The following is a 27,809-nucleotide window of genomic DNA, read 5'->3' as shown; positions in this document are numbered from 1 at the left end:
GTAACTCCTAATGCTGAACAGGAAAACTGAGAGATAGAGAAAACATGGTTCCCACATCTCAAACTGTGTAGTTGCTTACAACTAGCTACATAAGGTAGAAACCAACAGAAAGGATTATTTCTAATGGAACCTGGAAACAGTTACAAATGGCTTCTTTGGTATAGAAAAGTATTCAGTAGGAGAGCAGGGGAAGTGTGCTTTCTTAGATATAAAATAATTTTATATAAAATAGTCATAAGTAAAATTACATATTTACACATTTGGTGCCCAAGTGAATATTAAATTTAAAGATTAAATATATAATTATTGCTTATAGTAATCAAGATAAAATAAGGAATTTAAAAAGCAAAATGTATAAAGATTAGTGGCTCTCTTTCAACTCTGCATCAGATAGCATTGTAACATACAAATTTAGAAGAGAAATCACCAAATTCAAGAAGAGGTTTAGAGTTAGCAATCATAAATAATAACAATAATAATAATAAGGAATTTAAAAAGCAAAATGTATAAAGATTAGTGGCTCTCTTTCAATAATGCATCAGATAGCATTGTAACATACAAACTTAGAAGAGAAATCAAATTCAAGAAGAGGTTTAGGGTTAGCAATCATAAATAATAACAATAATGATGATAATGATGATAGCATTTACGTATTGCCTTAAAGTTGACAAAGAACCTTACAAATATTACTTTATTTGGTCTTCAAAACAATTTTATACCTGTTTTACTGCTGAAGAACCTGAGGTTAAGTGACTTGTCCAGGATCAGTAAGTAACTAAAGCAAGATTTGAACTCGGGATTTGTTGGATCAGGCCCAGCACTCTATCTACTACTCCACATAGCTGCTAACTAAAATAATTATGACCACATTTCAAACACCTAAAATCAATTTTCAGTGTACATTTACCTAAGTATCAATTATATTTAATTACTAGACATTCATCTTTGGTTTTTCAGTGATTACATAGTGCCTGAGGGCTTTTGTATTAATTGTATCATGGTTTGTTTTTTTTTCTCTAATTGCTACACTCCTTTTTTAAATTATAAGGACTTGCTGATATTTTATAAGATAAGCAGCAAAATACCATTAGACTTAATCTGTCCTTTCAGAGGCAAAAAACACATGTAGCTCTCTCAAATGAAGTAGAACACACTATGCCAGGATTTACTGAAAGCACTGCAGCAATAAAAGAGAAGTAGGAAAAAAAGCTAAGAGTCTTAATCCCTTTCAAATTTACATCTTATTATATGGACAACAGAAGAAAAACTCTTCAGCTATGTTAGTAGATAGAATGGATCAGAAAATGAAAATTAATTTGATAACCCATATGACTTCTCCATTCCACAAACCTCTTTACAAATACAGATGAGCAAAGAAAAAGTTATTACAGTGCAAGGGAAAGTGGGGGAAGTATAGGAGTGATCTTATACTACTAGAATGTAGCAGGGGAAGGGGATCTAAGAGGAAGAGAGGTGGTAAGAGAAGGAAGAGCAGATTAAGGGAAGGGATTGTCAAAAACAAAACATTTTTGAGAAGTGACAGGATGAAAGGAAGGAGAAAAAGTTGAATTGGGGGATAGAATGGAAAGAAATATAGTTAGCAATCATAACTGAAAAAATTTTGAGGTAAGTTTTCTCTGATCAAGGCCTCATTTCTCAAATAAATAAAGAACTGAGTCAAATTTGTAAATATAGGAATTATTCCCCAATTGATAAATGATCGAGATGTGACTAGTTTTCAGATGAGGTAATTAAAGCTATTTGTAGCCATGAATATGGGGAAATTGAGACATTAATGTACTATCAGTGGAGCTGTGAAATGATTCAACCATTTTTTTTTTTTTTTGCTAAGGTAATTGAGGTTAAATGACTTGCTCAGGGTCACACAGCTAGTAACTATTAAGTGTCTAAGGCTGGATTTGAACTCAGGTCCTCCTAACTTCAGGACAGTTATCTATCCACTGAGCCATCTAGCTATCCCAATTTAACCCTTCTTTAGAGCAATTTGGAACAGTGCCCAAAAGAATATAAAACAGTGCATACCTTTGACCTAGCAGTGCTACCACTAGGACTGCATCCAAAAGAGATTTAAGGGGGTGGGGGAGAGAAATTGTCTGTATGAAAATATATTTGGCAGCTATTTTCTGGTGGAAGAGAGTTAGAAATTGAAAGGATGCCTATCAATTGGGGAATGACTAACAAATTATGCTATATGATTGTTTATATGATGAACAGGATACTCTCAGAAAAACCTATAAAAATTTACATAAGCTGATGCAAAGTAAAATTAACAACAATATAGACAATCAACTGTGAACTTGGCTATTCTCAGCAATAAAGTGATCCATGATAATTCTTAAGGACTTAAATGATGAAAAATGTTATGCATCCCCAAAGAACTGTGAAGGTATCTGAATACATATTGAAGCATACTTTTAAAACTTTATTTTTATTAAGAGTTTTTTGGTCTGTTTTCTTTTATAACATGACTATCTCCCTTATGTTCACTGCATCACTGACTCATTTTCTATCCCAATCCTTTCTTTTCATGATGATGCCTTTATGATATTTCTTGTGAACAACTTCATGGTTGCAAACATGCAAATATGCCATAGACTACCATGAGTACCTTCAACGTCCACTGGATTATCCACCAGTTTCTTTCTTTTTTTGGAGATTAAAAGGCTCCACATTTTACAAGATATATGATATCACTGGACAAATTTTAGTGTTCAAAAAAGATGACTTTTTGTATTAGGAAACAGCTTAAGAGTACTGAAAGGGCTACATAAATTTCCAAATATGATTCAGCCCATTTTCCTACCATTCAATTCTGGGTCCAGTTCAAAGTCCAACTGAGGACCCAGAACTAAGCAACTGGAAGAGTCTTCTGGTTTATTTGGAATAAATATCTACAGAAAACTTCAGCAAACATGGTAAGAAAAAAAGACACTTATAGCATGCTTATGTAAAGAAGCAATTCTTCTAAAGAACAAGCTCACTTAATAGGGTCAACTTTAGAGACACAAAGGCTAAAAGGGTGAGTCATTTCAACTTGGACATGTTTACCAAAATCTACAATATTCAAAGTAGGGGAGCTTTACATTTGTATAAATGCTAAATAATAAGAATATATGCCTAATTCAGGGCACACACCAAGGATTGGCACATTACCACAGGAAGGTCAAATGATTTCTTCACATAAAAACTGCCCTTAGCTCCTGGGAGGGTCATACAGGGGGTGATCTATTTGGCCCTCTGGTTATAGTTTGTCAATCCTTATCAAATACAAACAAGTGCTATTATTCTTCCTAACATAGCTTGTTTTATTTTGCATGCTCCAATTATCTTTTATGTCTTTGGTACCTATCTTATGGATTATAGTGTTGAAAGGAATCTGGCCTCAGAAACCATCTAGTCCATTACCCATTCCTCCTTCCACTTCCCCATTTTACAGAGGAGGAAACTTAGGCTGAGGGAAGTTAAGTGATTTGCCCATGATTAGGGCATTAGAACTCCTGACTCCTTTCTTGCATTTTTGTTTTATTCAGACCACAATCCTGGCTAGTGGAGTATTAAACATTTCATGACTGCATATTTCTTTAAGGAACATAATCTGAGTTAGAAAGGACCTCATAAGTCATTTTAATACCCAAGCACAAAACAACACATATTCCTCAGCAATGAAAAATAAAACTAAAAATTAAAAATTGAATCTGTTGGAAGGAGTTAAAGAGAACAAGAGCCTTGCCAGATATGCAAGAGAAAAAAAAAAAAAAAGGAGGCAGAAAGAAAATAGAAGCAGTTAAAGAGGAGGAGGCGTGAAGCATTAATCATGATTCAGACTACCATACTGAGCTCATTTTGCAAGCTGCCTGTAGCTGGAAAAATAAAGGAAATTGAAAGAAATTGGGAAGCAAAATCAATGTAGAGTTATCTGAATACAGAGGAAGCTTAATAAACATTTTAAGATCATTTAAAACTCAAGAGATTGAAATAAAGAAGCTTTTATAAGTTCCCAGTGCTGTAAAATCTATTTGGAAGACAAGCACTGACCTCCATGAAAACTTAAAATAATCACTAAGAACAATGCTGATAGGAGTGTTAGAATTATCCTGCAAGTCTAGCACCTAGGAAAATGAAAAACATAAAATTCAGGAGTTCTAGTCAAGTCCTGAATTGTAGTTGGAATTTTATTCTCTCCAAGTCTATGATCACAGGGTGTAACCTTTAGAAGCCTCAGTTTTTTTTTCCAGTTATTAAAGAGGATTTGTTATAATTTATACTTCCCCATATTAAAGAGGAAAAAGGGCCCTAGAGATATTAAATGGTAAGGCAAGAATTGATTTCTCTGGACTCAAAGATGAAAATTGTTTCTAGACTCATTTTCAATATCAGATTTGGGGTTGAAAGTTTAAAAAGATTACTTTTATTTTTTTTTCAATTATAAGACTGTTTTTCCCTTCCAATCTCCCTAAATAAAGCCATCTGCATTCTGCATTGTAAGAATTTAAGAATTGAGAATATACTGTTAAATGTCAAATAGTGACTGCCATAGGAAAAGTTAAGGATTTAGAGAAATATTTAGTGCTGGGAGCATCAATTTCCAGCAATTTAATGTGTAGCAAAAGTTCTTTAGGAGTACAAGAGCAAAATAAAAATTGAAGCTAAAGTCTGAAAATCAAGGGAGCCAACACTAAGTGAATCTTATGAAGAGGGATAGGAGAATGGAGAAAAGATTACAGAAAGAAATCCTTTTACAAGATTTCAAGGAAACTTTCCTCTGTTCTATTATATGTAAAATTTTAAAAATCATTTAAGAATTAATGATTTCTAATCTCTTTGCTGCAACTCTAATATTCTCTGGTCTATGATTTAAGGTCATGTAATTCTTTTTTTTTATTCTAGCTCAGATATTCTAAGTCCAATATTCAATTCTTATCTCACATTCTAACCTCTAACCTCTGAATGAGCTTCAGGGACTAAATTTATGGAATGCAGCTAAAGAAGTAGACTTGGATCAAGAAAGGCCTGAGTTTGAATCACCCTTTAAAAATCACATAACCTCTTTCAGTCTCAGTTTCCTCATCTATAAAATAAGAATAATAATAGCACTCAGCTCATAGCTTTGTTAGAAGGATCCAAGAGACAACAAAAGTGCTTTGCAAATATTAAAGTGCCAAATAAATGCTACCTATTATAAAAATTATTAAATCATATACATATCCTAAAAACCTAGCACATACCTGGCACAGAGCAGCTCAGTAAATGCTTGTTGATTTGACTTGCCTTGACTGATGGGTCACTTAGCTGTATGACTGTATGCTCAATTTCCCCATTTCAAATGTAAGCTCCATAAGGGCAGCAAATGGGTCTTCTGCTTTGTATCTCTCATCATGCCTTTAAAAGGATTCAAATGTGTCAGGTGTTCCATAAATATTTGTTGAATGAATGAACATGTGCATGAATAAATGAGTGCTCAAAAAATGCTTATTGAATTAAATTCTAAAAAGGAAACGGGGACCTGTCTGAATTATTTGCTGGAAGCACAGATTTATACTACTATTTAAAACAGATCAAAATAAAAAGAGAAGGCTTTTTTTTAGAAGCAATAAAAAGTAAAGAGAACCAAGTCTTGTGGTTGGGTCAATCATTACTTTCAATCTGAACAAATAAAATTACATTAATTGCCTTGTAGCTATGAGCTTACTTATTTCATCTTTAATTCCCAGGAACATGGATCTTGGCACTGGAAGCACATGAAATGGAGTAGGAATGAGAAAATTCACTTCCTTGGCCTCTGCCTATAAGGGATAAATCTAACCCTCTGGTCTCTGCTTGCATCAAGGGATGAAAGATAAACAAGCTCTTTGCTTAGAGCCACCCTGAGCTTCAGGCAAAGACAATTCCTCTAATATAGAGGAGTATCAGTGTCACACTACAGGTTTGGCTTACATGATAAGCAAACTGATAAGTATCCTGTGCAAATGGTTAAGTGAATCCAATGATTTAATTAGCAGGAGAAAAAAAAAACCTGCTACATCCTTTACGATAACCAATATTTCACAGAGCCTTCTAAAATTGTAACACAAATAAGATTACAAATCTACTAATAACTAGAGTGGCAAACACACCTCTTTTTAAATAGTGATCGAGCAAGAACACAGAAGCCAGAACATAGAAATCAAGACCCCTAATTCCTACCTAGTTCCATCCAACAAACTATTTGTAGACAAGGCCTAAATAGGGCTTTAGTGCCTTACCTCTCCTAGCATGGGCATATTCTTTCTGCATTTGGAATATAGGTAAGATCTGAGAATAATCCAGGTGCTCAAAAAATCAATTTGGGGCATTTATTTCTTTCCTCTTCTCCCCTCACCCCCCCCCCAAAAAAAAAGCTTCTAAACTCTCTGGAGAAATGGGAAAGTGCTGTTGTGACCCAGTAGCTCTGTCATGTGATTGGGTTAGTTTTTTATACATTTTCTATTGTCTGCCACATCACTTTCCTTTAGTGGCATTCTCTCTCCAAAAGTCAATGCTTCAAATAAAGGGTGAGAGTAAAGTCACCTACCATCACCTCTAAGAAAGAGGTGGGACATAGTTAGGTAAGGAGAGTAGGAATTAATTGAATCAATATGATTTACATTATTTAAAAAGTACCAGAAGAAAAAACTAGAATTCTAGTTCATTTCCATTAACAATGACTTTGGACAACTGACTTTCCCTGTCTGAGTTTCAACTACTTATCTATAAAATTAGGAGGCAGTTAGAGTTGGTTCTTTTAGGTATAATCTATAAATCTAACTATGTTGTTTGGCCCTCTAATAGTCCAAAGTCAACACATACTTATGGTCTTTATTGCTGATTGACATAATCCCAAAAATGAACCCCAGAAATATAGAAACTCTACTCCATTCATCAGTGAAGAAGTTTGGCTAGTTAGTCCTCAAACTCTACATCAGGCTGCTCATCATCCTGAGGCTCATTAACAGAGATGTGAGGGCAAATTACAACATATTAATCATGGGGAAATAACCTCCCTTAATGAGATAGCCGATTTTCCTATTCTTGGTCCATATCCCACAGCTCTAGAACAATGTTTGTTGGCTTGAGCTGGATTGTCTATTAAATATTCAAGGGAAAGGAAATACAGACAAGGGTTTTTCTGCTGCTCTAATGAGGAAAAGTCTGGACTCAGAAGAAATTCCTTATATGGCCTAAATGCTAAGTCCATCTCCTTGGTATATATGTACCTTCTGTCTTCTGAGATCCTTTGAGTCTGGCCTGATTGAATCCTATTCCCAAATATGTCCAAAGAAAACTTTTAGCTTCCCATTTGCTCTGGCTTGTTTCTTGGACTGAACTGATGATAGGATTTAGATTTCAGGATAAAAACTCTTCTTTCTCAGGGCAGTCTCAAAGCCTCAAAGTCCTCTATCAACCCAAAGACTGAGTAAATATGGTCTTTATCCTCCATAACTCCTCTGTTCCTATGCTTGCAGATGACTTCACTGTCAAACCATCTGTTAATTCAAATTATTACCAAACCATCTGAGTGGTATGAAGGAAAGAGAAAGATATTTTCCCACAAATCTCTCTCTTTCCTGATAAATAAATAAGAAGATGTTTCAAAGGTAGTGATGAGACCATTTTGTCCATTATTCAGGGTAGTTCCTGGCTGTATATTTGCAGAAGATTTTCTGAGTTTAAGTTTATTACATAGAATTGGACAGGAGACTTTTGTATTTCCTAGGTTGAGTGAAGGCAACAAGGGGGAGGGAGAGAGTGGTGGTGTATTTAAGGCTAACAGATCATGAGGGAAAACCTTTCCCAATGTCCAGCCTAAATTTTCCTTGGCTAAATATCATCTTGTTCTTCTTATTTAAGGCCCTTCAGACCACCCAAAATACAGACTTTTCTCCCACCATCATCCCTCTGTCATAGTTATCATGTCTCATGTCAGTCACTGTTTAGGAAAGCTCAATGGCTGAATTGGTGACTGTTTTCATCCATTCAGGATTACTGGGTCAAAGGCTTCTCAAGAAAGTTGTTTGTAAATGTTGAGGGGTCCAAAGCTCATCTTTAAAGTTACTTTGAAGTTATAGTACTTCGTCTTCAAACACACAACACTCTCCCAGTGCCTGTCACACAGCTGTGAAATATTGATGTTGGCTACTACTATGTAAGAGAAATAAAGTCCTCTTTCCCCTTTGATTTTCCTTCTGTATTTATCTTAATGTAATCTTTCACCTTCTGCCTGGACTGTTTCCATTATGGCCTGTAACTTTTGACCTGCTGACTCTCCAGTGTGCCTCTCAGCACCGCCCTGCCCACTCCCACCCCCCAACAGAGTCTTTTACTCCAGCAATTTTGCCTGTCCCTGCCCTGACACATCAGGATGGAATAATCTATGATTAATACTTACCGGGCCAATGCTTAAAGCAGATCAAGCAGTTTTGCACCTGCCCTTCAATGAAACTCTGCAGGCTCTTCCTTATTGCTAAGGAAGGTTAGGAAGAGTAGAGACCAGGGAGCCATACCTCTGAATTAACTTTAAAGAATCACTAGAATAACAAACATGAAAGCCCAAGTATTACCTAAGTGGGGATACATTTTTCTAGCACTTAGCATAGGGACTGATACATTAATATTTATGTTTATTAATTGACTGACTGATTGATACATTCCCAAGCAGCAAAGTTGCAGAAACACACCCCAAATTTACAGTATGAGCACAGTGGAAAACTTGAATTTTCCTTCTTACTTTCACTATCATTGGTTTGCCCACACTAAAGCAAGAGAATGATAAGGCTGAAAATACGAGGATATGGAGACCAATATTTTTTTCTTCCCCTCCAAACAGGGGGGCAAGGCTCAACAAAAGGCCAATTTAAGAACAAAAGATCCACTTAAAGAGATGATCCCATCAGCGATCCTTCCTGCAGGTCTCCAGAAAGTAGCTTGGACAGTAAAATTCATGTTCTCTCCTGATGCCAGTCCCTGCTGCCAAAGCCCTTTAGTCTTATTCAGTCCCCATCAATAACAGTCAGACAACATAATTTCTCCTGCACAGATCTGAATCATTTCTACCTCCATACCTTTGCTTACATCCTCTCTTCTTTCCTCTTCTTCCTCCAAATAAATTCTGAGGCCCAGCTCAAATTTTGTCTCTTCTAACATTCTTTAACACATTTAACTCTTCTTTAAACATTTCAGCCTACAGCCATCTCTGTTCTCCTAAGTGCCTATAGAATTTAAGAGTTTCTGCTCTTCATTTGGTATTTTAACATATATATATATATATGTGTGTGTGTGTGTGTGTGTGTGTGTGTATAAATATATAGGCACACACATATCTTACTTTTCTTATTATCTTTTCAGATCCATGCTTTATTTCCTCAACTATGACATTAAGAAATATTCAATTCAAGAAACATTAAATGCCTTACTAATTGCCAGGCTCTATGCTAAGTTGTAAGGTGGGGAAGACAAAAATAATCCCTGCCCTCAATTAGCTTTCTTTTCACTAGAATTCTCTCTTATTTCTTTCAATCTCCTTCAGGGACTCGAACAATTATTTTCATATAGTAGGTAGATGTCCAGTTATATATCTACTGACAGAATGACCATTTCTTTTCATTCCCAGCAGCCACAAAATCACTGGACTTCCTAGACTGATATAAAATTCTAGAATGTTCCACCTGAAAGTTATCTGTAAAGATCATCTAACTGAACTCCTTCTATTTACAGAGAAACTGAATTCTTTCTCTTTCCCTACTCTCTCCCTCCAAAGGAAGTGGCTTGCTTAATGTCACACAACCAATTAAAGTTAGAGTTTAAACTGAAATGTGTATCTCCTAAAATATGGAATCCCAGTACAAAAAGAGCTTTTATAGGGAAGGAAGAAGTAAGAGTCTAGTAGAAGCAACACTGAAATTGGAGGCCAAAAACCTAACTAAAAACCCTAGTTCTGTTGTCATCTACTCAGCAGCTCAGACTTCAGTCTCCTCATCCATAAAATGAAAGTTATGGACTGGATTATTTCTAAAGTCCTTATTCCTCTAAATTCTGCATCCCCTGATCCTACACCATTGGTATTTCCTAAGAGGGGAAAGGCACAAAGGAGAACCCAGAAGGTCCTATTTGCTGAGGGTAGGAAAGTTCCATCAGCCCATGGCTCCACGCCATCCCCCATGGTTTAGATGAGGCCAGAAGGGAAGCAGAACCTTGATTTGGTCTCAACTAGGGAGAGAAGAAACAAGATCCTTCATTAATATCATAGGGTTTAGAGCTGCAGAAGCTGCCCAAACCATCTAGCCCAAGCCTCTAATTTGAGAGATAAAGAAACAGAGATGGAGAGGGCAGCCCAAGAACAAGAAGCAAGGCTGGATTTGAACCTGGAGTTTTTCATTTTGAATCCAGTATGCTTTCTTCTCATGTGGGAGTGATACATGACAGGATTCTGTATTCCTTGGCACTTTCTGCTGGCAGGGAGGAGAAAGTGTTTGGAAGGACACAGCTGTCCCGGAGAACATCAAAGCTCTCCCCAAAGGCTAAGGGAAAGCTAGTTCATAAAGAAGGGAATGTTATGTTGCCCTCTGCCTGTGAGCTCGAGGAGGAACATGTCTTTTATCATTTCTGAGTCTCAGGCTACACCTTTGGCCAAAGAGTGCCAATCAGGCACATACAAATGGACAGCCCGATCAATGAGGGCACAGATTAGGGGAAAGGCTGGTGATTAGAGGGGTTCAGAAGTGGAAGTAGTAAGTTCTGTATTAATTTGATGAGATGTTAAAGGACCACCTGTTAGGAATGTTAAAGATGGAATTCCTAAATTATTTATACTAGGATGTTTGAGGTTCTTTTGAACTCCAAAATTCAATTATTCAAAGAAGAAGATAACTTTTTACCAGTGGAAGACACAGTCATGCTGAGGCAGAATATGTATATGACCTGTGTGATAGGATATCAGTAGTCATGAGAAAATACACACAGATTCACACACACACACACACACACACACACACACACACACACACACACAGTGCTGTCTGGTATATAAATATCTTTTCACTGGGACAAAATCTTTCAATCCACATTAGAGATGAGATTTCCTAAGAGAATTCTCCTGGGACAAGAAATACACTGACTGCCATTCACACTCAGGTGACAAGGCCAAGATCTCCCACTGCATCCAAAGCCATTTCCAGTCATCCTGATTTATAACTGGAACCAGGTGGCTCTGGAGGAGAAAGTGAGGCAGGTGACCTTGCCCAACCCTCCCTCACTTAAATCCATGGTCCTCCTAAAGAAAGAAGGTCAGACAACAATATGTTAGATATCAGAGCCTTCTGTAAAAGCAAGTATTGTTAGTGGGAGATGAGTAGAGAGTGTGGATGTACCCAAAAGAGATGGGAAAGGAGAAAAGGAAAAGAAAGGGAAGCCAATATAATAAAAAACTAAAAATGAACAGTTTCTGCAGCTCTCCAGTATAATTTAACCCAGTTCAACTCAACAAAAAAAAAAAATCCCCAAACCTACATAAAGTACTATAATTTTGGCATTACATATTGAAAACTGAGGCCCACAGAGCTTAACCCACATGCCTACTGCCACTGGTTCCCAGATGGGGACAAGAACTCAGGTTTTGACTTCCATTCTAATACGTTTGCTACTGGACTGTATTATTTCATGAAGCTAGTTACCTGCTTGGCTTGGTAAAGAACAAGTCTTGCCTTCTTCAAGGGCTTCCTGTGTAGAAGCAAAATGCTGTTTTCTCAGGAGCCAGTGTTGCTTCCAAAGTCGGCTTGCTTTCAGATGAGCACATCCTTGTAGATGACCTCGTTTATACCTGTAAGAAATAAAAGGCATTCTCGCTTAAATCCATGTAATTAACAGACTTTGGGAATCCATGTGCTGTTTTAATCAAATAAAATACATAAATATGAGCTCATAAAATTCCAAAAATTAAGGATTGAGAATCATATTACATGACTATAGGGTCCTTTAAAAGAGTGACATATAATTGTTTAATTTGGTTACTACTTTGAGATAGTGTCAAATGGACACTTATGAAGAGAAATCAGAATCATGAAATGTCAGAGATTGAAGGGACCTTCACTGGCCAACAAATCTAATCCTTCCAACATCAAGAGTGAGTGATTTGCCCAAGAACAGCCATCAAATTAGAGGCATATCCCAGGCTAGAAACCAGGAGTCATTCTCCAGCTCAATGATTTTTTTTGCCACTTTTCCAGTGTATTAGGGATACTACCAAAGCAAAATCAATCCTCCATGATGATGAAGTGTCTCTGAAATTATAAAACAAGTTAATGGGAAAAGAGAATTTAATTTATTTTTAAAAATCTCTTTACTTGCAATCTTTCAGGAACATAGTAGCAATCTAGAAAAGGGAGTTCTTCCTGTTGATGAGTTGAGTTATTAAGTTAAAATCAAGTTATGTACCCTTAACCACTCAGCGTGTCTGTAGTACTTTTAATACAATTCTAATCATTTAAAGCTTTCTCTGGTTCAAATTTTACAAGCCTGAAAATAGAGGAAGTGAGGGATGCCAAGCAGACTTATAATCTCTTAAGTCCCTTCCAGACCCAAGCTCTATAACTTCTGGTTAACTTTTGGTCACTCTTTGCAGAATGGAGATTTGCCAGGCTCCCATTACACTGCAAGTCATTGATGCAATTAAGCTGCTTGAGAACTGTGATTCTCTGTGGTGGGGCCTAGGCAGCCCTTTGAAGTAGCAGCCCCTGCTCCCTATGCCCACAGATTTCTGAGAGAGCCTGCTAAGATCTGGGTGTGGAGAAGCAAAGCCACTGCATGTGAGCCTACTGGCTCACTAATCATAAACCACTGAGGAAGTTCAGATTCCTGCTGGGACCCAGACAGCAAAGCGATTTCAAAGTACAGAAAGTGGCCTAATCAGGAAGGTGTGTCTATAAGGAAAGAATTCTCTTTATGTGTGCTTTGGATCACCTTTGCTCCCATTCCAAGAGAAAGGTACTAGGGCCTTGCAGGGGCTAAAACGCACACAGTTGGAAGCTGTGGTATTATTTTACTTAATTTAAAAAAAATTCCTTTAGCAACTATCAGTCATTTAATAAAGATGAATGACCAAAAAAACCCTATTATGATTAAATCTATATTGATTCTAATCCCAATAATTCGGAATCTATGATCATTCATTCTAGGGCTGGACTACGATTTGCCTTTGATTTACCTACAAAAGAAAGGTTCAATTATTAGCAGTAACGATGTAAAAAAGATGGCAAAGAAAATATGTCCATTATTTAACATATATAGGACTGCTTGCCATCTGGGGGAGGGGGTGGAGGGAGAGAGGGGAAAAATTGGAACAGAAGTGAGTGCAAGGGATAATGTTGTAAAAAATTACCCTGGCATGGGTTCTGTCAATAAAAAGTTTTATATATATATATATATATATATATATGTCCATGTCCATTACTTAAGAAATGTATTGTTTGTAAACACTGAGGACACAAAAAATGAATTTTCTCATTGTAAATCATCTTATTTGTTCATTAAAGTAGACTTCCAAAAGACCTCTACCAGGCAAACTGATTTTAAACTCAATAAAAACTACAATGCTTTACATCAGTCTTATGAGGTAGATAAGACAGATGAACTAAATGAGATTCAGAGAAATTAACATATTTGCCCAAGGTCACACAGTTATTAACATGAAAACTGGCTCCTAACCATTTTTTCCTAACACCAAATCCAGCACCCTTCCCTACCATGCCACACTATCAGTCTCCCACAGTACCTAATGATATCACATAAGAAGTTTAACAGATATTTACTGATTAATTGATAAGCAATTTATATGGGAATAAATCGTTGGTTTAAATTTGGAGTCTGCAAAAGAAAAAAATGTTCCCAAATGCTCCCTTTTGCCTTTGTTCCTAATAAAATAACCAATCTGGTAGAGGGGGATCACCTTATTAAATTCTTCTCCACTATAATACAAGAGTTATTTGGTAAATATTCATATTTATGGGCAGGACCATAAACTTGGATCTTTTATATATTATTAACTTCAATTAACAGAGTAAAATTTTGAGTCATATTTTAATGGACTCACTTCCCAGTTGCTTTTCCTTCCTTTCTTTTTCCCACTGTGAATCATAAAGCAAGAAGAAGAAAAAGGATGTAGGGTAGAGACTCCCAAGCTATTAACTGTCCAGAATTCTAGAGATTTTTGGCTTGCTAGGAGACTGAGACACAGAGATGTGGAATAACCATGCTCTGGACTTCCTTTACTATTCTAGGGCAGCAGAATCATCTAAGTGGTCCCATGCAAGGATCGTGATACAAAGATAATGTCTATGGGATCATTTACTGTGCCCTATTGTGGGTTTGTACCTGAATGCTGGTAATCATCCCTAAGATTGTGCTGTTATCCCTGAAGGGGATACAGTTATCACTGTAGAAATAAGGGACATAAACAACTAGAGTAAACAGTAACATATGTCCAATACATAACTGAGTTTTAGACAAAACCAAGTATTAAAAGGATCACATCTATTTTGCATAGGACCATAATGATCAAGAGTTAATTTTTACATGGCATTTTAAAATGTGTGAATTACTTCAAATTTATCATTTTATTTGATCCCCAAAATAATCCTGTGAGATAGGTGCCATTATCGTCACCATTTTATAAGACTCACAATTCCTTTTTCTATTTTTTATAATTTTTTACAATGACTTAAAGAACTAGGATTAAAATCAAACTTCTCTAAGAAGTTGTACCACTTAACATATGATAAATCCATATTTTTGCCTCAATACTTATAGTGTCACAGAGAGTACCAAAGATCAATGAGAACAACCTAGATGTTTCACTTTCCGTATGCTCTACCTTGATTTGCATCTTAAAAGTTCTGGCTCACAGTCCCCATTGGACAAATGATCAAAGGATATGAACAATTTTCAAATGAAGAAATACAAATTATCAACAGTTTCAAAAACATTGAACAAAATTGTTAATATTAAGTAATTTTAAATTAAGGCAATTCTAAGACAAAGTCTTACTCATCAAATTGGCAAAGATGAGGAAAGATACAAATTGTCAATGTTAGTGAGAATGTGGGAAGACCAGAATTGCAATTAATGCTACTCAATCAGCATTTGTTAAGCAGCTGTTACTAGTCAAAATGGAGCTAAGTGCTGGGGAACAAAAGAGAAAGACAAAAAAAGTTTTAGCACTCATAAAGAAAAATATGAATGCATCCAGATATAAAAATAATATACAAAATAATTTTAGAGGAGAGTGAACTAGCAATTAGGGAATCAGGAATACCTTCCAGTTGGAGATACTTAAGCTAAGTCTTGAAGAGACCTGTTTCCAAGAGGCAGAGGTGAAAAGGGAGAATGTCAGGTATAGGAATTATTCACTAATAGAAAATAATTTGCAGTTATCTACCTGCAAGGAAATCCATAATGGAAAAGAAAGGACCTATATGTACCAAAATATTCATAGTAGTATTATTTTAAATAAAAAAAGGAGAAATGAACTGATATACCCACTAATTAGAGAATGGTTGAACAAATTGTGGTTTATGAACACAAAAGAATTGATATGCTTTAAGAAAAGAATATGAATTCTTCAGAGAAACATGGGAAGAACTATATGAACAGAGTGAAAAAAGCAGAACCCAAAGTATAATATACACAAGATAGAAATGTAAATGAAGTAAACACTAAAAAGCAATAGAACTCAAATCAAATAAAATGGACAAGGGCTCAATTTATAAAAATCAAAGTATACATATCCATTCTATAAATGTATAGCATAACTTCTACTGTTATTTTCTATCCCTCAAATGGTAGTTTTGTTTATCTGTTTTGTTTTTTTATGGAAAATTATGGCACAAATGTTTATTAGGAAGTGAATAATGAGGGAAAATTAAAAAACACCAAGATCAAATAAAATGTTGTGAAGTACAATTTATAGGCAGCATGGCATAGTAGCAGACAGCAGGCCTCAAAATCCAAGAAGACCACTATTCAAATCCCATCACTGTCATATAATGGCTGTGAGACACAGGTATTTCCATTAATCCCTCACTATCCTAAGAAAGTCTCCAGGACTATAAAATGAAGAGCAGATGACCATTTCATTGGCATGGAAAATTTCTTTATCTAGGAGTTCCCTTAGCTATTGAAATCCCAGGCCCAGGCCCTTATCTCTATCCCTATAAAGTATAACTTCATAAAAGTTGAAACAAGACTTAAGACCCCATGCCCCAGTAAAAGTCCCCTCTAATTCCTTTCATCTACCCTGGATTGCATTTAATTTTATTTATTTACATATTTATTTACACCTATTTATTTATATGTTATCTCATCCTATCAGAATGTAAGCTCCTATTACATTCTGAACAGGTGTTGCTTCTTTTTATATCTTTACCATTTAGCACAGGGCCAGGAAAGAAGGAGAGAAATGAGGGAGAGAAGAAATGTGTGGGACAGGTACTAGACCCCCCTATCCCAAATGAACTAATCAGAGACATCTTTAGGTACAAAGAGAAAGCATTTATTTAGTCCCTGCAGGAAGAGGCCGGGACACACCTGGGAGCCATCAACTCCCACCATGTGTTCCTGAAACCTGGCCACCTGGAACTAGAACACCCAGTTAAACAGAAAAAGGCCCAAGCTTTTTATTGGATAAACTAAAAGAATGTAACTCTCCATGATCAATGGTCACCAATGCTGTCTGCTTCCCATAGCCTTTTAGAGATCATGTGACTTCCTAGGCTCCTTCTTAGATCCAGAGTCCAAGACCTCATCTTCCTGCTCTGGGAATCAGGATCATGTGACTTAGGCCTAGTTTCAATACTGAGAAAGCTTCCATCCAATCAGTCCCATTCGGAAGAAGAAAGGAAGGAAGCAAGGGAGGGAGGGAGAGAGGGAGGAAGCAAGGGAGGGAGGGAGGGAGGGAGGAAGCAAGGAGGGAGGGAGGGAGGAAGGAAGTAAGGGAGGGAGGGAGGGAGGAAGAAAGGGAAGAGAGAGAGAGGAAGGGAGAATGCTGGAGGGCTCTGAATGCTAGATTAAGGTGTTTGAATTTTATCCTAAAGGCAACAGAGAGCTACGAAGGACTTTTCAGCCTTCTGAATTTTCACATTTTCAATGTGACAGGGGTATTAAACTGAGTATAGTCTCTTCCAAACCTAAATAGAATGGCACACACTCTCAATTCAAGTACTACTATTAGCTGAGTTGGGGACCTTCAAATTATGAGAAAAAAAAATCTAGGCCTAGGATCCTACTAGAGAGAAAGAAGCAGCTGGCTTTAGAAAGCAGACTTGAAGTCTTTATTTAGCATGAAAATACAAATTTCTTTTAAGAAATAATTTCTTTCTTTGTTGTGTGAATAACTTTCTAAAATTGCAACTGCTGCTAGTTGTGGATATCTTAAGAGCTCTAGAGCTCATCATAACTGCAGTTTTGTTTTTCTGGAAGCATGTCATAGGAGGTGATTAGGAAGGACTTGAAACCGTATTTCTTACCTCTTGGGGTGGATCTTTCTCCTCTGCTTGTTGCTCACACCAGGAAGATTTGTAGGCGCCTTTCCCCTCCTACAGGGTACTTCTCTCTTCTTCTTTGACTCTGAAACCTTTTCACCAGACACTCTCCCTGCACCTATTGCCCGGGACAGCTGAAAATACCAGTTGTATGGTCATCACAGGGCTCAAAGCCTTGGAGAACTCCTGAGCCAAGTGATAAAAGCTTAATCAGAAGCTTAAGTCAATTTGCTCTCCACAATCCATCCCGTTTCTTTTCCCTTCAGTAACAAATGATCTCAAATTAATTTTATCACTAGACAAATTAAGACACACTCAAACATAAAAAGTAGCCCAAGTGTGCAACTCTGACTCTTGTTGGTATAGACTTTCTGTAAACCAGAAGTGTCAGACTCTCAGCCTACAGAATTCTGAGTAAAGCCTGAACCATATAAAAATGCAATTTTACCATATTAAAATATAATTGGAAAATGTTTAACAAAATAAAAATATAATACAATCTAGATGTTGCTACTTTGTGCTTTTCTAAGACAATATGTAGCCAGTAGGAACCTGTTTCTATTTGAGTTTGATACCACTGGCCAGACCACTATTGCAAACTGGGTTCTTTAGAGTGAAAGTTTAACCTCTGATGATGAACCAGAGACATAATGAAACTAGGCCACAACTTTCCTGAAACCTTTGGCAACCTATTTCTCTCTCTCTCTGTCTCTCTCTCTCTCTCTCTCTGTCTCTCTCTTTCTCTCTCTCTCTCTCTCTCTCCCTCTCTCTGTGTCTGTGTCTGTCTGTGTCTCTGTCTCTGTCTGTCTGTGTCTCTGTCTCTGTCTGTCTCTAGCTCTGTCTCTGTCTCTGTCTCTCTCTCTCTTTCACATCCTTCACTGACTACCTAATCAAAATGCAAAAAAATAAGGGAAAAATATGTATGTAGCAGTGCAGGGGAAGGGGGAGATAGAGAAATTTTGGACTCCCACCCCTAGACCTAACTTAACTTTTCCCAAACCACATAACAGTTGTTATAAGAAACAATGCTAAACTTGGAGACTGAGACTTAGGTGAAAAATGGCTGGCTTCTAGAGAGATATTCTATACAAGATCTAGTGCCCTAGTAAAAAAATATATATATAGCCCTCCTGCATTGTTAACTCAGAACCCAAAGGATTACAAGGATTCCTCATCTCCCCTTCCTAATCCACCATATCTTCCCAAAAAGGAAATGTGACTTTCACAGACACAGTCTTTAAGCTAGCAATGTCCCCATCTCTAATTTGTAAATATTAAAACTCATGCCCAAGTATGACCTTGGCCTGAGAGGTGATGTGATTGTAAGGACAATATATGTTAAGCAATGTGGTTTAGTGAACAGGAGTGCTAAATTGGGAGTCCAAAATCTGGATTGGAATCTTAGCTTTTCTAATTCTGAGTGGCCCTGGGCAAGTTATTTGATTGCTCTGTGCCTCAGTTTATTCATCTGTAAAATGAGAGATTTAGATGGCTCAGAAGGTTCTTTCTAAATCTAAAATCCTATATATCTTTCCTAAGAACACACTTCATTATAATTTATATTATGATTATCTATGGATTTATTCCTCCCCCTTTTAAACTATAAGGTCTGTTAAGGTAAGGAATAGATGTAGGGGGAAAGGATGGTCACTTTTTTCTGCCCAGCAACCACATATTATATATCAGTTCATTTCATTGCTGAGGATGCTTTCCCTAGTAGTCAGCCAGGAGGTACAGCAAAAAATTCAGCCTCAGATACTTACTGTGACTTTGGGCAAGTCACTTAGCCTCTGTTTGCCTCAGTTTCCTCAACTGTAAAATGGAAAAGAATAATAATGGCACCTCCTGAAGGGCTGTTGTTAAGATCCAATGACTAATTTAGAAACTGTGCAGGGCTTAGCATATAGTAGTTGTTTAATAAATGCTTGTTCCCTCCCTTCCCTTTATTTCCCTTAAAGCATATTGCAACTTCACAACTTAGTAAGAATTACTTTGTGACCAAATTCTTCTTGTGAAAAAATGTTGTGATCAAAAAAATTCCTACATTGTCCCGTTAGGCCTGCCTTTAGCAGACAGACACACAAACTTGGCAAGGCCTTCCAGAGCCCAAAGTCACCTCCAGGACATGATGAGGCACTGGAGAACTTCTGGGTGGAATTCAGCACAATGTAAGCCCGTCATAAATGTCTCCTGAATTTAATTAAACAACTAGGTGTCCAGAGACCTGGATTCTGCCTCTAAACAAGTCATTCCCCCACTTAAGGCCTAGTTTTCCTATTTGTAAGTGAGACAGCTGGACCAGATGATCTCTAAGGTCCCTTCAGGCTTGGATATTCTAGGACTGGGGCAATCATCAGATAGTTACCTTTTGTTTCTGCGGCCCCCAAGACAGTGAAGATACCAGTGTTTTCAGGCTCCCACTTGTCAATCCGTAGGTGACTGCCTGGGTTGTGTTTTTCACATTGAGAAAGGAAAAGTCCCTCCTAGAACTGGCACCCTCTTCCCCAGAGTTATTGTCACAGATATGCAAGGAAGAATACACCGAGTGGGCCTTCTCCTTCTGCTCCGCGGGCAGAGGGAGGCTCCTGCTGAGGCAACACCACGTAAGGCGAGGCTCCGCACTTAGGGAAGGGAAGGAGCCCCTGGCCCCCAAGCTCCGAGGGGACCCTGAGTGTGAAGTCGGGCTGACTTGGGGCCAGGTGGGGGAGGCTCGGGGCGGGGTAGGAAGGGCATGGCAGTAAAAGCTTTCAAACGAGTGGCACCTGCTGGTGTTCTCCAGGGACCTGGGAGAGCTCACTGAGCCTTCCCGAGGATGCTGCGGCCCGGGGGAGGAAGGCTCGCCCAGCTCCCAGCCTGGAAGCAGCTGTTCAGAACTATCCCAAGCAGAGATTCTTCCTCCAGATGTGGTCGTCACCAATAAAGTGGTACTCCCGGAATGGAGGTGGCGGAAGAGCTGACCCTCCCTTTTAATCTCATCCCCTAAGAGAAAGCTACTTGTGTATATGGAGGCAAAAGGGACCTTTTCAGGGGCCTGCTGGGAGCAGCACACGGCCCTGCCTGTGGCCTCCTCGGCTGCTTGTGCCTTAGTGACCGCCGGGTCTCCAGTCCCTGCTCTCTCATCTCTTGGCTGGGTGCGTGTGGGACTCTCCCTGCCACTGGCTAGCTCAGGAAGGGTGCTGATGGAGGGGGAGGGTCTGGGAGACAAACAAGATGTCACAGCCATAGTGGATGTTACACTATTAAGCTGCAAACCCATCCCACCTGCTGAACATTCTGCCTGGGGAAGAGATAAAGACCCAGCCAGAGAGTCAACCTTTTTGCTGCCTCTAAAGGACATATCTTTCTGCTCTTTGCTCATGGTAACCGATAACTCAGTTCGAGAATCTTCTTGGGGTAACTGGAGGATGTACTTTGGAGAAAACATATTCTCTTTCTGAGGAATGGCCGGCCTAGAAGTGGCACTTGTAGCTGTAATCAAAGAAGAGAAATGACTTTCTTCTGGGGGCTCAGAAACTTTCCTGGTTCCTCCAGCTGCAGAGTCACAAAAAGAAGAATGTTTGGAGTCTTTTCTGTTTGTCAATCCAAGCCCCAGTATAGCAGAAAATGATGCTAATGACACATTCTCTGCATCTGAGACAGATGACATGGCCTCTCCTGTACCACCCCCCTCACTACTATCTCCCTCTTTCTCCGAGATATCTTCAATACTCCTGCTGCACTTGCTTGGTCCTGTATCTAAGCCACCCTCTCCCCCCTGAACTTTATCTGTCCTAGATTCTGAGGAGGTAGCAGGGGAGGAACAATCTGACATTTTATTTCCTTCCCCTTCTGATTCCAGTAACACCCAATTCTTTTTACTATTCAGTTCCTCCACCTTTAGTTTCTTTCTCTCAGACGGGAGCTGTTCTGACTCTGGCAAAGTTTTGCCAGGGCTACAATTGTGCGACCTCAGAGACATTTTGGCCCATTGACACCTTTCCTGGTCTTCCCCATCACTGAGAGGAACAGTTTCCTGATCTAAGATAAGGGAGGAGGAGTCTTGTGAAATGGCAGTGAAAGATTTCCTATCATCAGCATTGAGGGCATGGGGACAAGATGCACAGGCTTCCTTTGGCATCTTGGGCACCAATGCCTGCCGGCCATTAGGAGCTGCCAAAGGGTCCTGGCTACCTATGTGATTAACCATATTGGAGGTGATGCTCCAGCTCAGGGTGGGGGATGACCCGGCTCTGTTCACTCTAGGATGGCAACTGCTTCCTATCAGCTGAGATGTTTCCTTGGGTTCTGCAAAACCACTCAAATTCTCAGATAATGAAATTGCTTGGGCTTGGTGTCCCACGGAGTCGGACTCTGTAACTTTTGCCACCAATGGAGACGTGACCTGGGAATTCGAAATAACAGCCCCACATGTGGAAGCCCTGGTATCTCTGGGCCCTGCCATGCCGTCTCCATCCTCAGTCTCCTTTGTATCAGAGCCCAAGTTTCTCACGTCACACAGCTTTGTTTCCCTTGGCTTCTTGATACTTCGACTGGTTTTCATTTTCTGATATATTTTCTTAAATGTTTCATCCCCATACATTTGCCACTTCTCCTGGGAGAACATCTTCAGTTTTTTTTGACTGAATTTCTTTCCTGCCACCTTGCATCTCACAGAGCTCCCCTCCCCACTCAGTTTTTTCCCACCACTCTGCTCTTCCACGGATGCCTGATTATCAGTGGGATGGCTCAGGGGCAGATCCTCCACTGCAGCTTGTCTGACCAGGGCCCGAGGGTGACTGCTGGGGAAATCCACAGCCCGAGGGACAGAACTGTCATCCTGCAGATGGTGGGAGGAGCCAGGCTTTGAGAGGCAAGACGCCCAAGGGCTCTCCCCTTTGTCCTGAAAGGTTCTGGTGCCTTCAACAAATGGCAGGGAATTGCTCCTTGTGACAGGCACACACTCCACAGTGGTGGAAAACTGAGTAGGGACTGAGTGGAAGAAGAGAGGCTTGGATTTTTCCAGGGGAGTGAAGGTGGATTTGACAGAGCATAGTGTAATATTCTTCTTCCGGGTGGTATTGAGGGATCTGATGTCAAAATGGAAGGAGTCCTTGTAGGTGTAAGGCATTGGGAGATCAATGCTTCCCTGCTTTGAGAGGATGGTCTTCCTGGGCCTGACATTGTCCAGCTGGGTGTCATCCACCACGGCCTTGTTGTGGGAGATGAGTTTGGAAATGTGTTCCTCCAGCTTCTTTTTCTCCAGGATCAGGGCGGTCGCTCTTTCCCCAGGATGGCCTTTGGCCCCAGCTGACGCCATCCCCTTTGGGAGACCCGGCGGAGTCTCATTCTCGGACTCCACGCTGTGTTCAGACAGGCTGTGCAGGGGACTGGAGGACAGAACCTGCTGCTCCACACTGTCAGACCGTGAGAGGTAGCCCGAGTCTGTGCTCTCACATTTCTTCAGCTTGCCTTCAGACACTTTAAAGTCCCAGTGCTTCTCAGAGTAGGTCGCTTGTTGCCTCTGCAGTTGGCTGTGCTTACTGGCTGTTGGAGACCGCTGTTCCTGCGTCTTCCATCTCTGGGGCACACCAGCTGGCAAGAGTCCTGGGGAAGCCCTGGGGGTAGGTTCTAGTGGGGTCTCCTTGTCTGAGGTCCCAAGAGTGGGCCCATGACTGGGAGAAATCTCCAGGCTCTTGAATGAAAAAGAATTCAGGGCTGAGAGCCCCGTGTGCCCGATTTCCTGGGTACTGGGAGAGCTCGTGATTTCCAAAGTGCCATCTTCCTCTCCCCCATCTTCTTTTTCCTCCCCACTCTGCTCTGTTTTGGAGGACTGTGGGAGGGTTTCTCCCAGCCTGTCACCCTCTTCCAGGAGGCTGCTGCCGTCAGACTCTGATGATAGTCGAGTATTGTTGATGTGCGTCTGAGTTCTCCTGTGCTTGTACAGATTGCTCTGGGTCTTGAAGGCAATGCCACAAGTGGTACAAGGGAAAGGCCTCTCCCCCGTGTGGGAACGGATGTGCTTCTCAAGCACACTGGGCTTTAGGCAGTCCCGCCCACAGTGCTGGCAGAGGTATTTGCCCGCGTTGCGAGACTTCCCCGGGCTTCCCAAGGCTGGGTTTGAGCAGGAGGCAGCGGGGGACAAGACGGGGAGAGCACCCACGATGTTCACAGTCAACGTTTGGCTCTGAGGCTTCCTTGGCTGGGATGCCTCTGTCCTCTCTGAGTGTAGCAGTGGGCTCAAGATTAAGGGAAGGCTGCCGCTGTCCAGGCTGAAGCTGCCCCCACTGGCTACCAGCGGGTGACTTGGCTGGAAGCATCCGGACTGGACCGGGTGGTACAAGGGGATGGTAAGGGCCTTCAGATACACCGTTGGAGGCAGACTTTGTTCAGGTTGCAGGATGACAGGGCCGGTGAGATGCGGTGACGGCTGCTTGGGATGGGAAGCTGGGAGGCCCAGGGTCTGTCCTGGCTGGTTTGCAGCTGAGATGGTTGTACAGCTGGCCGGGGGCACCTCCATCTCACAGCCGCTGGCGCATGCCAGGCACTGGAATGATCTGCAGGCAACAATTACAGACACCTGAGTTTACAGTGAAATATCAAATGAGTGACTTTCAATGCTGAAATGTACCTTAGTGATGAACCAATTCATAGAATCTGGTACATGTTAGAGAGGAAAAGGGCCTTAGAAAGCAGCTAGGCCATCCCCCCTCGTTTTATAACTACAGAAACTGATGCCCATATGGAGGTAGTTACTTGTCCCAAGAATATAAGACAGATCTGTAACTTGAACCATTATTTGCTTAAAGTTTTAAGAATGATGCTAAAAAATGTTTTTACATGTAAGTGGGGGAAATAAAATACTAAATAAAAAGAAGATGGAATGCTAGGTTTGGAGTCAGAATGACCTGAGTTTAAATCTGGCCGCATACGCTTACCAGCTGTGTAATCCTGGACAAAACACTCAACTTCTGTTTAACAGTTTCCTTAACTTTAAAATGACGTTAATTATTGTAAAGATCAAATGAGATATAACTGTAAAGTGCTTAGCACACTGCCTGCATATAGCAGGTATTTAATAAATGCTTGTTTCCCTCCTTCTTTTAGGAGCCAAGCCAAGTTGGTCAGATACTTGAATTCTGTAGTCATGCCCCTTCCCCAAAGCCAAAACCATTTTTTTTCTAAACCCACATACATCCCCACACTTTCATGTCAACAGTGAAAACAGAGAAATGTTTGGATGACCATCGGCATTATGGTACACAGCTGATAAGTATCTGAGTCTGGATTTGAAATCAGCTCTTCCTGATTCCAACCCAGCGCTCTATCTGCTACACCATCAAGAACTAGCAGAAATCTAATGGAAGGTGCAGAGAGAAGGACTAGACTTGAGACTTAGGGAGTCCTAGATTCAAATCTTCCCTGAGACTATAAACTCTGTGACCAGCCCAATCACTAAATCTCTCTGAGCCTGTTTTCTCATTTGTAAAGTAGGGATAATAATTGTTGTATTTATCTCACAAGGCTGTTGTGTGGTCCAAGTGAAAAACTCACTGAAAATTCTAAAGTACTATATACATGCCAGCTGTTGCTAATTAACCTAGACCTATTTCTTTCTCTGTACAATGAAGGGTTTGGACTAGATTATTTCTCCTGACTCTAAATTCTGTAATACATTAACTAAATCCTCCGTTTAAAAAAACAAAGCCTTTATACACCAGAAAAAGAATAGAAACCAAAACTCCACACAGTCCCCTGATTTTCATATACAAATTACCTGGTTTTCCTTGGGAAACAAACTGCCTCCCTTCACCAGCCTGAGATAGTCACTGAGGTCACAAGGCTCTTTCCCATTCTTGGCCTAGCAATTTGAGGAACTTACCCAGACCTGCAAGATACAACTCAGCAGGGCCGGATGTAAGACTTCCTCTGAAGAGAGGTGCAACCATAAGATTCCTCTGGAGCATTTGTTCAAGTGCCACAGAAGGCCAGAGCACAGAACAGCAAAATTAACAACCACAGCAATAATAACTAACATTTATAGGCCTCCTAGGCGCCAGACACTGTATTGTCTCATTTGGCATTCACAACAACCCTGAGAAGTATTCTTCCCTTAGTCCCACTACTGTATCCATTCCTTCTTGACATTCTAAAAATCTCAAGCCTTATGGTTGTTTTCATTCAGCTAAGGTTCTCTCAAAGTGGAAACTTTTTCCACTAATGCAGATCTGCAATTTATCTGTACTTTAATATATTTCAAAGAGCCTCGGGCTCTGAGAGGCAATGGAACACAGTCAAGCAAGCAAGCAAGCTTGTCTAAGTGCAATGCCAGGTGCTGAGGATACAAAGGCAAAAAGCAAAGAGCCTCCGCTCTCTCAGTAATTCCAGAGCTTCTGGACTAGCTCTACAACAGTGAAGTCATGAAACACAGAGATATCAGTGGATACCATGAAACTCGAAAGCTAAAGACTTGAATCAAGAGCTCCACCACTTACTAGCTATTACATTGATCAAGCTTCTCTAGGTATCAGTTTCCACATTTGTAAAATGGAGACAACAGTACCTGTACCAATTGCTTCACAAGATTACTGTGGAGTCAAATGAGAAAATCCACGATAAAGTGCTTTATGAAGCACAAAAGCATTGTGTGAATATTTGTATATTTTATAAACTGAAACTCTTTTAAGAGATGCTCTGTCTGAAAAATGCACCTGCTAGCCAAGTCTCTTTCCTTGGAGCTTTTCCACTCTTAGCTAACCTGGTCCTTTGGTAATAAAGAGATAAAAATAGGAAATGGAGTAGTAATATGAAATAGATTCAAAAGAGCAATAGATTGTAAAAGAATGTTATATAAAAATAGTATAACAGAGATTTAGTTCACAGCATAATAAATTATGTCACAGGTATCCATGACAAGTTACAAAGGGGTGCTATTTATTTTATGTGAAAAAGCTTCACAGGCTTAAGCAGATACAACATAGAAAGCATTCATAATGAATGAGCAATTTTCATTTGGGGTACACAATTTTTAAAGTTGCAGGGGAAGGGCTGGCAGATCTATAGAATTTAGAATAAATATAAATCCAGGTAGAATCCACCTGACTTGACCAGGTCCCAGAATTTTCTAAAGATATGCTAATCAAGATCTCAAAGGTTTTTATGACTGTCTTTTAAAGATGCTAACTATTGGAAAACTGGGCCAAGTGCTTTGCTTCACATCACTAAGTCATTAGAGGGAGCATGGAAAAAGTTTGGGTTTCTCAATTTTACACAAACAGGACAGTATAGCAGAATTGACCTGATTGTGATTCTCATTTTAATAATTTCTGAGAATTAAAAATTAGAATCAGGAAAAAGGGAAGCGAGTGAGGCTATGAGAGATCAAGAAATAACAAAACAGATGATAAAGAATGAGAAAATAGAACAGAATGTGAAACACCTCATAAAAAAAAAACAATAGATCTAGAGAACAGATCAAGAAGAGAAAATATAAGAATAATTGGACTGCCAGAAAGTTGTGACTAAAAAGAGAACCTTACCACTGTGGTGTTCTCTTCTTTTGTATAATATATATAATGGTTCTCTATGGGAGCAGGTTTCTTGGGGAGGTTTCTGGAGGCAGCCTTAGTTTCAATTCAACGTAATAATCACCCCAAATGCAGCCACCTGATAAAATCCAAACGTTTATTTATCCTCTGAGAGTGGGATTATGGGAGGTGTGAATTTGGATATCTCATATTGAACCCTGAAATCTCCCAGACATGTGAACTAAAGTGTGAGCTGTGTGAACTCTCAAAGGTGTTAACTTAAGCATTGTTTCTATCAATACTAGTGACTTAACACCTTGTAAGGATTTGCTCTAATGTAGGAACCAATAAGCATTGTATCAATTCCATTGAGTTAACACTAGGATTCTAGCAAGCACAATAATGCAGAAAATAATCCTAGAAAACTGTCCTGGAGTAATGGAACATGAAGGGAAAGTAGAAATAGAAAAAATCCACCAATCATCACCTCAAAGAGATCCTTTGTGGAAAACACATAGGAATATTATTGCCAAATTTCAAAATCCCCAGATGAAAGAGAAAATTTTGCGAGAAACAAGAAAAAAAATTTCAAATACACTGGAGCTATAATTAGAATTGTATTAGATTTATCAGCAGCTACAATAAAAGACCACAGGTCTTGGAATCATATCTACAGACAAGCAAAAGAACTAGACTCTCCAGCCAAAATATTATATCCAGAAAAATTATTATAATTTTGAAT

At 39.4% G+C, this 27,809-nt stretch overlaps 1 protein-coding gene across 1 annotated transcript in view; it reads right to left on the bottom strand.

The window, feature by feature from the left end:
* Positions 1 to 27,809, bottom strand: part of ZNF831 (zinc finger protein 831) — an 88,035-nt gene that overhangs the window by 23,753 nt on the left and 36,473 nt on the right. Inside the window, exons 2-4 of the mRNA XM_051976669.1 lie at positions 19,930 to 24,097; positions 17,550 to 17,698; positions 11,706 to 11,851 (exon numbers count right to left, since the gene is read on the bottom strand). Coding sequence (XP_051832629.1) covers positions 11,706 to 11,851; positions 17,550 to 17,698; positions 19,930 to 24,060 — 4,426 coding nt within the window. The 5' untranslated portion in view covers positions 24,061 to 24,097. The remainder of the gene's footprint in view (positions 1 to 11,705; positions 11,852 to 17,549; positions 17,699 to 19,929; positions 24,098 to 27,809) is intronic.

Source organism: Antechinus flavipes, chromosome 2 (genome assembly GCF_016432865.1).
Source record: "Antechinus flavipes isolate AdamAnt ecotype Samford, QLD, Australia chromosome 2, AdamAnt_v2, whole genome shotgun sequence".
Taxonomy (NCBI): domain Eukaryota; kingdom Metazoa; phylum Chordata; class Mammalia; order Dasyuromorphia; family Dasyuridae; genus Antechinus; species Antechinus flavipes.
This window is presented reverse-complemented; position numbering and strand designations above follow the sequence as displayed.